Source organism: Mustelus asterias, unplaced genomic scaffold (assembly GCF_964213995.1).
Source record: "Mustelus asterias unplaced genomic scaffold, sMusAst1.hap1.1 HAP1_SCAFFOLD_1080, whole genome shotgun sequence".
Lineage (NCBI taxonomy): Eukaryota > Metazoa > Chordata > Chondrichthyes > Carcharhiniformes > Triakidae > Mustelus > Mustelus asterias.
The window spans coordinates 19,364-35,783 of NW_027591025.1; the positions used below are offsets into that span (position 1 = coordinate 19,364).

General features: G+C 49.2%; 1 protein-coding gene across 1 annotated transcript in view; it reads left to right on the top strand.

Annotated features, from left to right (window-relative positions):
• LOC144487837 (adiponectin receptor protein 1-like) overlaps positions 1-13,155 on the top strand; it is a 31,885-nt gene extending 18,730 nt beyond the window's left edge. The window contains exons 4-8 of the mRNA XM_078205909.1: positions 4,946-5,117; positions 5,747-5,933; positions 7,005-7,192; positions 10,667-10,860; positions 12,215-13,155. Coding sequence (XP_078062035.1) covers positions 4,946-5,117; positions 5,747-5,933; positions 7,005-7,192; positions 10,667-10,860; positions 12,215-12,343 — 870 coding nt within the window. The 3' untranslated portion in view covers positions 12,344-13,155. The remainder of the gene's footprint in view (positions 1-4,945; positions 5,118-5,746; positions 5,934-7,004; positions 7,193-10,666; positions 10,861-12,214) is intronic.
• The last annotated feature ends 3,265 nt before the right edge of the window (positions 13,156-16,420 follow it).

Genomic DNA, 16,420 nt, shown 5'->3' on the forward strand with positions numbered 1-16,420 from the left:
GTCTCATTGCGTACAGTGTCAGTAACACAGCCTCATTGCGTACGGTGTCAGTAACACAGCCTCATTGCGTACGGTGTCAGTAACACAGCCTCGTTGCGTACGGTGTTAGTAACACAGTCTCATTGCGTACGGTGTCAGTAACACAGTCTCATTGCGTACGGTGTCAGTAACACAGCCTCATTGCGTACAGTGTCAGTAACACAGTCTCATTGCGTACGGTGTCAGTAACACGGTCTCATTGCGTACAGTGTCAGTAACACAGCCTCATTGCGTACGGTGTCAGTAACACAGCCTCGTTGCGTACGGTGTTAGTAACACAGTCTCATTGCGTACGGTGTCAGTAACACAGTCTCATTGCGTACGGTGTCAGTAACACAGCCTCATTGCGTACAGTGTCAGTAACACAGTCTCATTGCGTACGGTGTCAGTAACACAGTCTCATTGCGTACGGTGTCAGTAACACGGTCTCATTGCGTACGGTGTCAGTGGTCTCATTGCGTACGGTGTCAGTAACACAGTCTCATTGCGTACGGTGTCAGTAACACAGTCTCATTGCGTACGGTGTCAGTAACACAGCCTCATTGCGTACGGTGTCAGTAACACAGTCTCATTGCGTACGGTGTCAGTAACACAGTCTCATTGCGTACGGTGTCAGTAACACGGCCTCGTTGCGTACGGTGTCAGTAACACGGTCTCATTGCGTACGGTGTCAGTAACACAGCCTCATTGCGTACGGTGTCAGTAACACAGTCTCATTGCGTACGGTGTCAGTAACACAGTCTCATTGCGTACGGTGTCAGTAACACGGTCTCATTGCGTACGGTGTCAGTAACACGGTCTCATTGCGTACGGTGTCAGTAACACGGCCTCGTTGCGTACGGTGTCAGTAACACGGTCTCATTGCGTACGGTGTCAGTAACACGGTCTCATTGCGTACGGTGTCAGTAACACAGTCTCATTGCGTACGGTGTCAGTAACACGGTCTCATTGCGTACGGTGTCAGTAACACAGTCTCATTGCGTACGGTGTCAGTAACACAGTCTCATTGCGTACGGTGTCAGTAACACAGTCTCATTGCGTACGGTGTCAGTAACACGGCCTCGTTGCGTACGGTGTCAGTAACACGGTCTCATTGCGTACGGTGTCAGTAACACGGTCTCATTGCGTACGGTGTCAGTAACACAGTCTCATTGCGTACGGTGTCAGTAACACGGCCTCGTTGCGTACGGTGTCAGTAACACGGCCTCGTTGCGTACGGTGTCAGTAACACGGTCTCATTGCGCACGGTGTCAGTAACACAGTCTCATTGCGTACGGTGTCAGTAACACAGTCTCATTGCGCACGGTGTCAGTAACACAGTCTCATTGCGTACGGTGTCAGTAACACAGTCTCATTGCGTACGGTGTCAGTAACACAGTCTCATTGCGTACGGTGTCAGTAACACGGTCACATTGCGTACGGTGTCAGTAACACAGCCTCATTGCGTACAGTGTCAGTATCACAGCCTCATTGCGTACGGTGTCAGTAACACAGCCTCATGGCGTACGGTGTCAGTAACACAGCCTCGTTGCGTACGGTGTCAGTAACACAGTCTCATTGCGTACGGTGTCAGTAACACAGTCTCATTGCGTACGGTGTCAGTAACACAGCTTCATTGCGTACGGTGTCAGTAACACAGTCTCATTGCGTACGGTGTCAGTAACACAGTCTCGTTGCGTACGGTGTCAGTAACACGGCCTCGTTGCGTACGGTGTCAGTAACACGGCCTCGTTGCGTACGGTGTCAGTAACACGGCCTCGTTGCGTACGGTGTCAGTAACACGGTCTCATTGCGTACGGTGTCAGTAACACGGTCTCATTGCGTACGGTGTCGGTAACACGGTCTCATTGCGTACGGTGTCGGTAACACGGTCTCATTGCGTACGGTGTCGGTAACACGGTCTCATTGCGTACGGTGTCAGTAACACAGCCTCATTGCGTACGGTGTCAGTAACACGGTCTCATTGCGTACGGTGTCAGTAACACGGACTCATTGCGTACGGTGTCAGTAACACGGTCCCATTGCGTACGGTGTCAGTAACACAGCCTCATTGCGTACGGTGTCAGTAACACGGACTCATTGCGTACAGTGTCAGTAACACAGTCTCATTGTGTACGGTGTCAGTAACACAGCCTCATTGCGTACGGTGTCAGTAACACAGCCTCATTGCGTACGGTGTCAGTAACACGGACTCATTGCGTACAGTGTCAGTAACACAGTCTCATTGTGTACGGTGTCAGTAACACGGACTCATTGCGTACGGTGTCAGTAACACAGCCTCATTGCGTACGGTGTCAGTAACACGGACTCATTGCGTACAGTGTCAGTAACACAGTCTCATTGTGTACGGTGTCAGTATCACGGACTCATTGCGTACGGTGTCAGTAACACAGTCCCATTGTGTACGGTGTCAGTAACACGGTCCCATTGCGTACGGTGTCCGTAACACAGTCCCATTGCGTACGGTGTCAGTAACACAGTCCCATTGCGTACGGTGTCAGTAACACAGTCTCATTGCGTACGGTGTCCGTAACACAGTCCCATTGCGTACGGTGTCAGTAACACAGTCCCATTGCGTACGGTGTCAGTAACACAGCCCCATTGCGTACGGTGTCCGTAACACGGTCCCATTGCGTACGGTGTCCGTAACACAGTCCCATTGCGTACGGTGTCAGTAACACAGTCCCATTGCGTACAGTGTCAGTAACACAGCCTCATTGCGTACGGTGTCAGTAACACGGTCTCATTGCGTACGGTGTCAGTAACACAGTCCCATTGCGTACGGTGTCCGTAACACGGTCCCATTGCGTACGGTGTCCGTAACACAGTCCCATTGCGTACGGTGTCAGTAACACAGTCCCATTGCGTACAGTGTCAGTAACACAGCCTCATTGCGTACGGTGTCAGTAACACGGTCTCATTGCGTACGGTGTCAGTAACACGGTCTCATTGCGTACGGTGTCAGTAACACGGTCTCATTGCGTACGGTGTCAGTAACACGGTCTCATTGCGTACGGTGTCAGTAACACGGTCTCATTGCGTACGGTGTCAGTAACACAGTCCCATTGCGTACGGTGTCAGTAACACAGTCCCATTGCGTACGGTGTCAGTAACACAGCCTCATTGCGTACGGTGTCAGTAACACAGTCCCATTGCGTACGGTGTCAGTAACACAGTCCCATTGCGTACGGTGTCAGTAACACAGCCTCATTGCGTACGGTGTCAGTAACACGGTCTCATTGCGTACGGTGTCAGTAACACGGTCTCATTGCGTACGGTGTCAGTAACACAGTCCCATTGCGTACGGTGTCAGTAACACAGCCTCATTGCGTACGGTGTCAGTAACACGGTCTCATTGCGTACGGTGTCAGTAACACGGTCTCATTGCGTACGGTGTCAGTAACACAGTCTCATTGCGTACGGTGTCAGTAACACGGTCTCATTGCGTACGGTGTCAGTAACAAATTAAAGGAGACTATCAGCGTGCTTCTTTCAGTAAACTCAGAATGGTTGTCTATTAGAAACCAATATTTATAACAATTTGCAAATATTGGTTAACACACAATTGTAGTTGGGAAGTATAACCCTCTATCTCATCCTAAAAATTTCCCTCAGCTCATACAGATACAAACAAAGGACAAACAGATTCTCTGCAGAGATGGAATTTATAGGATGGGCATTATTTTTAGTAAAGGACAAAATTTGCGGGGTTTTAATGCTGTCCATCTGTAGTTCCCTAGTGTGAAGATGGGCTGCTGGTCCTGGTGGACGTTTGGATGTTCCCACCAGCTGGTCTCAGCTTTGTAGGTCCAAATGCAAATTGGTTACACTCAGATGAGGATTCAATGTCTACAGGTTGATAACCATGCACAATTTTAGGCAAGGTAGAGACCGCCAGTTAGGGTAACCTTCCTTCCTCAGCTTGTTCCCCATCAAGACTGCCTTCAAAGCCAGCAGATTCAAGTTTTTCTCTTTCTCCCAACAAACTACCAACCGTTGCTGTATCAGTCTCCCCCCCCCCCCCCCCCCCCCCTCTCCCCTTCCTGCCCCCCCAACATTAAAGCGATTGCAGTTCAAAACAATCACCCAGATGTTCTTCAGGCACCATAAAGGTCAGGTTATTTCTTGACAGAGGCCTGTTTGTTGCCAGTTTTGAGGTGAATTTATGACCTTTTAAAAGCATCCAAATGTACAGCTAATGCCGTCCTTTCATTTTGTAAAAGAAATAACTCAGTCTTGAAAGATATGATTCTAACCCTCCTCACCACAGGAATGGCTCTTAATGCATTATTCCTCCTGACCTTCCAATCCTCTGTCACCTAGTTCCATGGCACTGTCAGTACACGTTTCCAGTGGTATCGATCCAGAATGTAGCCGGCTCATATCCAGCAATGGCTGCTCTTCCCTTCACATCACCACTTCCGCATTCCCTGCTAAGACCTGCTTTATCCACCTTCATAAGATGACCTATCTGTCCCTACAACAGGCCATTACCACTGAAAATACTAGACACTGTGGATCACCTCCAGATTGTGCTGACCTCTGCGTCTCCAAATCTCCTGCTCTGTGTATTCTATCCCACACTAAGGCCATTCGCCTGTCAATCTCATTCATGTTGACCTGCACTTGTTCCTGTTGCTCAGTGCGTCTATCCCAGGAACCTTCTCTGTGTCTGAATCCCTCCACAGAGCGATACCCTGCTAACTGTGAGGTTGATGAGAGTGCATTCTCTCTCTTCATGGAAATGGCTGGTACCCACAACTGTTTCTGATTGCCAGACAGTGAGGTTTATCTGCTCTAAGGCGAGTTTAAAAATACAATATTAAAATGTATCGGTGTGGCTGATAGCCGGTATGGGGGGCAGGAGATAACTGGTGCCAGTGATAACCATGACCCTGTGTTGCAGGTTTGGGAAGGTCGCTGGCGAGTGATTCCTTATGACGTGCTTCCAGATTGGCTGAAGGACAATGATTATTTGTTGTATGGTCACAGGCCACCTATGCCATCCTTCCGAGCTTGTTTCAAGAGTATCTTCAGGATCCACACAGAGACCGGGAACATCTGGACGCATCTGCTGGGTAAGAGAAAGAAAGAATTCACATCTGCATCATTAACTCCTCTGTAACTTACAGATGTTTGATTTTAGCTGTTCTTCCCTATTAATCTGTTCATTTACTGTAAGTGCACCTTAAAATCAGGCCACTATTATAGACAAGAGTAAAGAGCTTTACAGTGCTACCTTTCTTTTCATTCTTCCATGGGATGGGAGCATTGCTGGCTGGGCCAACATTTATCCCCATCCCTGTACTTGAGAAAGGGGTGGTGAGCCTCATTCTTCAACACATGCAGTCCATGTGGTGAAGGTACACCTACGGTGCCGTTAGCAAGGGAATTCCAGGATTTTAATTCAGCAGCAGTGAAGGAATTGTGATATAGGGAGAGAGGTGACCAGGAGAGGGGGGGAGAGAGAATGAAGGAGGAGAGAATGTGCGACAGGAATGATGTAGACAATGGAGGCGGACAGTTCTGGGAGATTTGTGCAGTCTGGTTTGGTAAATGTCAGCTGCTGGTGAGAGTGAAAGCATCAGTGTGAATGAAGTGTCAACCAAAGTATGAGTGAGTGCACGAGAAAGAGGTTTCCAAAGCAGATGCATTTTAGTCAGGTATATTGGTCGATGAGCCTTCATTAACTGCAGTTCTTTCACAGGTTTTGTCTTCTTCCTGGGCCTGGGAATCCTGACCTTGTTGAGACCAAACATGTACTTCATGGCCCCTCTGCAGGAGAAGGTGGTGTTCGGCATGTTCTTTCTGGGAGCTGTTCTCTGCCTCAGCTTCTCCTGGCTCTTCCACACGGTCTACTGTCACTCTGAGAAAGTCTCCAGAACCTTCTCCAAGTGAGTATAGGGCACCCAGACCCTGCACAATGGGGTGGTGAGGGTTCTAGTCTGCAGTAACACATCCTGAATATTCTCAGCTTAAATAGTGCGTAGAGAGGGCTGAGTGTGCAGGTTGGGTCATGACATAAGATGGCCAGGTGGCCAGTGTCAGTGAGTTGGTGATTCACTGGGTTATATCTACACTGTGGCCAGTGCAGTGAGCTGGAGATTCACTGGGTTATATCTACACAGTGGCCAGTGCAGTGTGCTGGTGATTCACTGGGTTATATCTACACTGTGGCCAGTGTCAGTGAGCTAGTGATTCACTGGGATATATCTGGTGAGTGACAGATTGGCAATCCACTCTACAGTGGTTCTACATTATGTCCCTGGCAGAACTGAGTGCACAGTCCTGCTATATTCTATCATTTGTAGGGTGTATACAAGTTCTCCACAGACTGATGAATTGCTGGTATATCCTGTCATTTTGCTATATGTGTTCACTGATCGACATTGCCTTCCAATTGAGCAACTGTTCAATTTTCAACATCTGCCCCTTGCTTTTGCATCTCTCAGTATCCTCACTCCTTGGGAATTTGGTGACTTCTTCCAGCCGTATAACCTTTTGTGATCACTGCGCCTCTTGCACATCCAGGCCTAGACCGTAGCACACCCTCCCTAAACCCCTTCACTATACGCACCTCCCTCAGGCCCCCCCCGTCCCCTCCCCGTCCCTCTCCCAGGCCTCGGGCCCTCCCTCGAACACCCCCCAGAGTTCCCTCAAGTCCTCCGTCCCTCCCTCAATTCCCCTGCCCCCCCCCCCCCAACCCCCTCCTTGTCCATTCGCCTCCTTTTAGAATGTTCTGTAAAGCCTACTTTGTTGATCTTTTGGTCATCTTTCCTAATACCTGCTTATGTGTCTCAAAGTCTAGTTTTATTTGTTAACACTCCTATGAAACACCTTTGGAGATTATATGACACTAAAGATGCTATGTAAATTAAAGATGTGTTTATTGCCCACATGTTGACAGATGGCTGGGATGTTTGATCATTTTTGCTCTGCCTCATGTGTTTGTTCTTTGTTCCCAGACTGGACTATTCTGGAATTGCCTTGCTTATCATGGGCAGCTTTGTACCCTGGTTATACTATTCCTTCTACTGCTCCCCCCAGCCCCGGCTCATCTACCTCGGCATTGTTTGTGCTCTCGGAATATCAGCCATCATTGTGGCTCAGTGGGATCGATTTGCAACTCCCAAACATCGGCTAACAAGAGCAGGTGAGAGTCTTGGCATGGTCAGCGTGGAGAGAATGAAGCCTTAGAGAAGCTTCAACTATCTCGACCCTTCACTGGGTCACCTTTCCTATCAATTTAGTTGGATATTAATGATAACCAGTCACATCAGCTCTGCACTCAGTCTGCCTTGTTTCTTTTTCAGCTCTGGCTCATTCACAACATGGGCTGGGCTACTAATATCATAGTTGATTCCAAAAGGAACCAAACACTTGGTCAAATTCTTTGTTTCTCCCAGTATTTTCTCTCCTGACATCTCACTACATGGCGCTGTGTATCTGATACTGAGTTGTCAGTGTTTATGTGCAGTCATTTTATACCCAGTGTAGTGTTAAGAATCTATAAAATACATCATCGTTGATTCTAAATATTTCAATGCCTACACCACACCATGTACAATCAGTGTGTGTATTGTGTATGGTGAAATGTTCAGTTTCTGTATATAGTGTGTATAGGATCCATCCATTCCTTTGAATAGATGAGGATGGCATTGGTACAGAGTTTAAATGAATTTCTTTTATTGAACAGAACTTAATTAAATCAGAACTTAGAATTAAAATTAAAAGCGAAAAAAGAGAAAAGCTAGAGAGAAAGAGAGACTGGCTTCTGCCAGTCCTGTAACTGATCAAAACAGAACTCAAAAACCAAAGCTAAACTGAACTGAACACACAAAGCTGTGACTACAATATACGTGATTCGAAATTGTTTGGCACATGATGTCTCTAACTTGGAGGAACCAGCCTTGCAGATGTTTATGAAAAGCCTGTTTTGCTCGCATTGTACTTTTCAAAGATACAGTCAATTTCTAGCTAACCCAGCATGCCTTCTGAGTTTTAAAATGTAGTCAAGCAGAGTTAGTTAACTCCTACAACCTAGCATTTAATGTAATTGCATCGGCAGAAATATCTTAAAATGAAGTCTTTGCATAAATGAAGCAAATCATACAGACTCAACAGTGTGCATAGTCCATGTGTGTGGGTAATGTGCACACTCCATGTGAGTAGTGTGCACGGTCTGTTGTGTGCACACTCTGCCATGTGCACACTTCACGTGTGAGTAGTGTGCACACTGTCGTGTGCAATCTTATCTTTCTGTCCCAGCCACTGTACTGAAATGGCTGTTCTGAAATCACAGATGACACCCTATGACTGGCACAAAGGTAAACTTCCCCTCCATGTCCTTCTCATCTTGTCTGCAGCTTTTCACAGAGTTCACCCCACACAAGTTCCTCCAAAGCCACTCCGCCATTGTCCAGCTGGGTGGAACTGCATTAGCCTGGTTCTATTCCTGTCTATTTAATCATAGCTAGAGTATCATTTGAAATGTCATCTTTCTCTGCTTCCAGACCACTGCCCTCAAGGTTCTATCTGTGGCCTCTTGCTATTTCTCATGCCTTTGTGTGACATCCTCCAATGTGTTGGGTTCTACATGTATGCTGAGAACTCCCAACTCCACTTCACTCTTTGCACTCTTTAAACCCTCCATTCTCTCTCAATTGTTTTTCAATTGTCCAATATCCAACTAAATATTGGGAAGTTCAAAGCCATTGCCTGGTCCTTAGTCACCGAGCCCATCGCTCTCTCTGGTGACTGTCTGAGACGGAACCAGAATGTTTGCAGCCTTGGTGTCACATTAGACCCTGGGCTGAGCTTCTGACCACATCTGTAATGTGGCCTGACTGTCGCTGCCTCAGATGATTTGTTCCTTTATCCTCATTCATGTTGTTACCTTTAGATTTGACTAGTGTAACACACACTGGAGCAGTCTCCCATCTTCCCCTCTCCCAAACTTAATCATCCTAAACTTTGCTGCCTGTGTTTTAACAGGCATCAAGTCCTGTTCACTCACCATGCATGAGCTAGTTAACTGTTACTGGCTCTAAGATAAGAAACACAACAATTTTAAATGGCTGTGTTTGCTTCTGCCTCAGAATGAGGGAGAGAGCACTGCTTGCATATATGCAGATGCAGCCAGGATCCTGAGACAGTCCAGACATCTGTCTCCATTAAAACAAACAAAGGTAGCAAAGAAAGCCTGGAACTGTTGTAGTTCCGCCGTGGACCCTCGCCATTCTCCTCGCTGCTTTCCACGTTCCCCCACTCCCTCCGGCTTCCCATGTGGCCCCTCCATGCTCCTGTCACCAGTTCCTTGTATCCTCCTTCCCCACCCCAGCTCTTCACTGCTCCCTTTGCTGGCTTGCTTCCCAAGAGCTGGAGTAAGTGGAAAGGAAAAACAATGGGAAAGGCAAAGAGCTGCAGGAAAAGTGACAAGAATGAGGGATGGGAGTGGGCAGTGAGTGGGAGTGATTAAGTAGGGGAAAGAAATCAGTGGCAAAGGAAGTGATGAGTGGCCTCAGGGAAGTGGGAAATAGTGGCGAGAGTGCTCTAGAGAAAGTGGGAGGGAAAGGCGGTGGACTCCGGAGGATGTTGGCGGGAATGGCAGAGGGCTCTAGAGGAAGTGGGAGTGGTGGGAGATGTGGAGGGGCTCTGGAGGAAGTGGGAGAGAGTGGCGGGGGGTTGCTGAAAACAGGGATTTGACATACACAAGGATGATGTAAGCAGTCAATGAAACTGCATGTGCTGGTGGCAATGAATTTCCTGATTTCAAGCTTAACAAGTTTACTTATTAGTGTCACAAGGAAGACTTACATTAACACTGCAATGAAGTTACTGTGAAAATCCCCTAGTTGCCACACTCCAGCGTCTGTTCGGGTACACTGAGGAAGAATTTAGCATGGCCAGTGCTCCTAACCAACATGTCTTTTGGACTGTGGGAGGAAATCGGAGGACCCGGAGGAAACCCATGCAAACACGGACTCTGCACAGACCATGAGCCAAGCCTGGAATCGAATTTAGGTCCCTGCTGCTGTGAGGCAGCAGTGCCACCGATATTCCAATTCCAGTTCGGTAGTGAGGGTTTGTAGTGAATTAAAATTCACATCCTTGTTTTCAGGTCATTCCATGGCCTCGTCCTCTGTAATCTCTTGCCCTCAGGATTTCAATGCCATCCCAATTTTGGCCAATTTAATCACTCCAGCATCGATAACCCCGATCCTAATTGGAGAATTTCCCTCTCTGAACCTTGCCCCCTCCCTTGCCTCCTTCAAACCTACCATTTTGATCATTGATCCTAAAAGCTCCTCCAGGTGCCAAATGTTGTCTGGTGATTGCTTTTATGAAGCACCTTAGGTCCTTTTACTATGTTAAAGCTGCCATATAAATGAAAGTTGTTGCTGTCCAGACAGTGTGTGTAGTGTGGATGGCCATAGACTGTGCAGGGGTGCCCGGTCGCAGCGTGTCCAGTAGCGTGTGCCCGGTCGCAGCGTGTCCAGTGGCGTGTGCCCGGTCGCAGCGTGCCCGGTCGCAGCGTGTCCAGTGGCGTGTGCCCGGTCGCAGTGCCTGTCATTGACAGCAGTGTGTGAGAGTTGTGTATTCACTCCTGTTCCATTGGTTTCTCCAGGTGTGTTTCTCGGTCTCGGTCTGAGTGGTATCGTCCCCACTCTACATTTCACCATCGCTGAAGGTTTTGTAAAAGCGACGACTGTTGGGCAGATGGGCTGGTTTTTCCTGATGGCTGCGATGTACATCACAGGGGCTGGTTTATACGCTGCCCGAATTCCAGAACGATTCTTCCCTGGCAAATGTGATATCTGGGTAATGTACAATTCAACTCTTCAACCAGTTATCACCCTGTTACTGCAGCCAACCTTGCCCAATCAGTGAGCTCCAAGTTGCCCTGACATCTGCCAGTGACAGATTCCTGTCAGATTGGTGTATTCCGAGGCTGGGAGCGAGACCTTTCCCTGAGACTGAACGCTGCATTTCAGTATTGAGGTTGGCACTGGGCGGGTGTAGGCATTAAATCACCACGGGTTCCCTTGCCTGTTGTCACAGAGCTTTCATCCTGGATGAGGTTCAAGTCAGCAGATGGCAAAATGATGGTGCATCAGTGATGTATTATTAAATGTCTTTCAGTTCAAATCAGCTTGTTTGCCTATTTAAAAAAGGAAGCATTGGATGGGAACTGCTGGCTGAATATTATCTGAGGGCAGAGTTCAAGGCCATGCCACCATATGGTGGTATTAGTTTTTGGATGAATGCAGATTCTCCACCTGACATCGGGGGAGTGACTGAGAGCTAACGGGATCCATTGTGAGGATTTAGTCCGTTTGCAATCTGTCTCCCTGCAATGCTCCCCAGGTTTATCTTCAGCTGCCTCCCCACTCTCCCTCATGAAGACAGTATCTCCTTTCTGGGTAGCAGTATGATGATCAATCTCTCGAACCATCCCCACAGATAGTGAGTATCAACTGCTGTTTGGCTCTTGGAGGCAGCACTTCTGTACCCACCCTATGTTTACATGCACTGTCCCAGTACAGGTTGCTGGATAACCACCAGGACTGGGAGCCCTAGTTAATTTCACACTACCTAAATTCACAGATGTTAAAAGGCAACTGAAGTGTGGATCTATTCGCTCTGCACAGACCAGCTATCGAACTGTCGAATTGCCATGGTTCAGCTACCTGCTAGATTGTTTCACTGAGGCAATCATCGACACCTTGTTTTTAATCGGTATAGAGTTTTTTAGCATTTAGTGGGTATTTAGTATTTCAGGTTAGAATGGTTCTGATGAAACGTTAACTCTGTTTCTCTCTCCGTCGCCGCTGCCAAACCTGCTGAGTATTTCCAGCATTTTTGTTTTTATTTCAGATTTCCAGTATTTTGCTTTTGTTCTTCCCAGAGCACGGGCCGATAAATTATCCCTCAAATCAAGACAGAGAAACAGATTTCCTGCTAGGTACCACTTGCTGTTTGTGGGAGCTTGTTGTGCACACATTGGCAGTTACATTTCCTGCATCACAACAATGCCTGTGCTTAATTTATTGTTCGATCAAAATTGAGGTCAGGGAAGCTGCTATAGAAATGCAAGGTTGTTTTAAATAGTTGACAGTCAATGCTGCGACCAGCAGGCGATTACTAACCAACACTTGCTCTTTTCTCTACCCAGTTCCAGTCACACCAGCTATTCCACGTCCTGGTGGTAGTCGCAGCCTTTGTTCACTTCCATGGCGTTTCCAACCTGCAGGAATTCCGATATGGGCTGGAGGGAGGTTGCACAGACGATTCATTGCTCTGAGACTCGGGACTACTGTAGAGAATTCTCTACCAACGAGGCCTAAAGTGCATTGAAACTTTTTTCTTCTTTTCCTTTTTTTTTTCAAAACAAGTTAAATGTTCCCTCCTTGCCCTCCCTCACCTCAGAAACAAGAGAAAACAAAATGGACAGCCTCTTTTGTCAGTGAACACTTGAAATGGGTGAGGGTTGGGGAGTGGAGGAGTTGCTGAGAGAGAGGCTGGGCTCATGTTAGTGTGATTTCCCCCTCCCCATCTCCCCTCAGTCGCAGTAACGTCTGTCGGGAGAGTCCCCAGAGAGATGGTGACCCTGGGAGCTCCTGTTGGCCAACTCTTCCAAACATAGAATAAACCCGGCCTCGCAACGCCGTGACCAGTTCACGTTTCGACTGATGGGAAGTGCCTGCCCTGTCTGAGGCCGGGGTAATCCTGGGCAGTACTCTGGTGAACACTGGCTTACTGAGCACTTTACTCATGCTACGTCACTCATTCTGCTCCGCTCGGCTCATCTCCCTCAGTCGCCAAGACCTGTTACAAGGATAGTGACCAAGTGTGGTGGAGGGGGAACCTAGCAGTATGGTAGCTCTGACGTGTGGGCACTTTATATTCAGTCATGTATGTGGAACAGTATTTATTTTAAGGGGTTTTCTGATTGCCTTTATAGACATGTAAATTTCTTCACAGGCATTGTAAGTTAGATCTTGGTGGGTGGCGGGGGGGGGGATCTATTCTGTTGTAAATAGACAGTGCTGGAATGGATGCACTGATAGAGGTGAGTGATCTGTACCCTGCAATAAAAAAGTTGCTCTGGACCTGACTGAATATTTCTTATTTGGTTTGTGATAAATTAAGATTATTTTCTTCTCCAAGTTGCACACTATCCTGATTTGGAAATATATAAAACTCGCTGGGTCAAAATCCTGGAATTCTCTCCCTAACAGCAAAGTTGGTGTACTGACATTACATGGACTGCAACAGTTCAGGGAGGCAGCTCACCACCACCTTCTGAAGGGCAGCCTCAGAATGAATCAGTTTGACTGTCTATGGACAGCTGGTCACACAGCAGAGGATGGGAAATCTTAGACATTGACCTCCACAGCTCTCCAAAGTGGCAGGGTCAACTTTTCAAACATCTTCCCTTCACGCATTTATTGTTTGGCTCATAAATGAATAGTGCTGGTTCGTTGTACCAATAAGCACGGCAATAAGCAGATTCTTGTTTTTTTTTTTGGTTAGCTGGGTGGTCACACACAAAACCATCACAATTCTTTGGCGTTTCCTAACCACGTTAGAGATACAGCTTACATCGATCTGACATTTTGCCCAAATCCTCAAAGTTTTTATTTAGTGTCACAGGTAGGCTTACATTAACACTGCAATGAAGTTACTGTGAAAATCCCCAAGTCACCACACTCCGGCACCTGTTCGGTACACAGGGAGAATTTAGCATGCCCAATGCACCTAACCACGTATTTCGGACTGTGGGAGGAAACCAGAGCACCCGGAGGAAACCCACGCAGACACGGGGAGAACGTGCAGACTCCACGCACACACTGACCCAAGCTGGGAATCGAACCTGAGTCCCTGGCACTGAGGCAGCAGCGCCAACCACTGTCACCCAACGGTGAGAGCCAAGACTTTTGTACCCTAAACATGCACGAGGTTTAGAGCTGGTGTTAATCAGTTCAAAGGTACAGCTTATTCCGTGACTGGTCTGATAACTTTCCTGTTGTTCATCTAACTAGCTGGTGTGGCAATTGTTTTGCCAGCATTTCATTGTCCACAGCATGAAAGCCCATCTCTATGGAACCACCAGCTAGACATGGAACATCAACTCTGGAACCCAGTCTGGCCCTCTGTTTCATATCCTACCTCCGCATGCTGTTATCCATTCCCAAACAAATGCTAAGCTATATGACAAACATTCAGCATAGTACGAAGCAGCTTCACAGATATCCCAGGCACCCTGGTGTTATGGATATCCAAGTCCAATGCTCCATTCCAGGCTTAATTTCAGCATTGTTTTACCCCAGGCCCCAGTTGACAGACGACACAGCCATGAGCTTCATTTCTGGATGTTGGCTGACATTTCTTAATTATCCCTTGCTACTTACTGCCTCAGGTTTGACTTTCCATTTGCTGTGAAATCTCTGCAGCTTTTGATTTGTTCAACCTCCCCTTCACCTCTGGTGCTTGGCTAAAGTTCCTCCTGCAGTCATCAGTGACATCTGCAACTCCCCCGCGCCCCCCTTTATTCTCTCCCCCCCGCCCCCCCTTTTATCCCCCCGCCCCCCCCTTTTATCCCCCCGCCCCCCCCTTGATCCCCCCGCCCCCCCCCCTTGATACCCCCGCCCCCCCCCCCTTGATACCCCCGCCCCCCCCCTTGATCCCCCCGCCCCCCCCTTGATCTCCCCGCCCCCCCCTTGATCCCCCACATCCCCCCCTTGATCCCCCATGACCCCCCATGATCCCATCCCCCCCCTTGATCCCTCGCTTCCCCCCCATCCCCCCTTGATCCCCCCATCACCCCCTTGATGATCTCCCCCCCCCTTGATGATCTCCCCCCCCTTGATGATCCCCCCCTTGATGATCTCCCCCCACTTGATGATCCCCCCCACTTGATGATCCCCCCCACTTGATGATCCCCCCCCTTGATGATCTCCCTCCCCTTGATGACCCCCCCCTGATGATCCTCCCCCCCCCTTGATGATCTCCCCCCCTTGATGATCCTCCCCCCCCCCTTGATGATCTCTCCCCCCCCTTGATGATCCTCCCCCCCCTTGATGATCTCCCCCCCTTGATGATCTCCCCCCCTTGATGATCCTCCCCCCCCTTGATGATCTCCCCCCCTTGATGATCCTCCCCCTTGATGACCCCCCCTTGATGATCCCCCCCCCTGATGATCCCCCCCTTGATGATCCCCCCCCTTGATGATCCCCCCCTTGATGATCCCCCCCCTTGATAATCCCCCCCTTGATGATCCCCCCCTTGATGATCCCACCCCTTTTGATGATCCCCCCCTTGACGATCCCCCCCTTTTGATGATCCCCCCCCTTGATGATCCCCCCCCCTTGATGATCCCCCCCTTGATGATCCCCCCCCTTTGATGATCCCCCCCCCTTTGATGATCCCCCCCTTGATGATCCCCCCCCTTTGATGATCCCCCGCCTTGATGATCCCCCCCCTTTGATGATCCCCCCCCCTTTGATGATCCCCCCCCCTTTGATGATCCCCCCCCCCTTTGATGATCCCCCCCCTTGATGATCCCCCCCTTGATGATCTCACTCCCCTTGATGATCCCCCCCCCTTGACTATCCCCCCCTTTGATGATCCCCCCCCTTTGATGATCCCCCCCTTTGATGATCCCCCCCCCGTGGTGATCCCCCCTTTAATGATCCCCCCCCTTGATGATCCCCCCCCTTGATGATCCCCCCCCTTTGATGATCCCCCCCCCTTTGATGATCCCCCCCCTTTGATGATCCCCCCCCTTGATGATCCCCCCCTTGATGATCTCACTCCCCTTGATGATCCCCCCCCCTTGACGATCCCCCCCTTTGATGATCCCCCCCCTTTGATGATCCCCCCCTTTGATGATCCCCCCCCCCTGGTGATCCCCCCCTTTGATGATCCCCCCCCTTGATGATCCCCCCCCTTGATGATCCCCCCCCTTTGATGATCCCCCCCCCTTTGATGATCCCCCCCCTTTGATGATCCCCCCCCTTTGATGATCCCCCCCTTGATGATCTCACTCCCCTTGATGATCCCTCCCCCTTGATGATCCCCCCCCTTGATGATCCCCCCCCCCTTGATGATCCCCCCCCTTGATGATCCCCCCCCCCTTGATGATCCCCCCCCCTTGATGATCCCCCCCCTTGATGATCCCCCCCTTGATGATCTCACCCCCCCTTGATGATCTCACCCCCCTTGATGATCCCCCCCCCCCGGATGATTCTCCCCCCCCTTGATGATCCCCCCCCCTTGATGATCTCCCCCCCTTGATGATCCCCCCCACTTGATGATCCCCCCCACTTGATGATCCCCCCCCTTGATGATCTCCCTCCCCTTGATGACCCCCCCCCTT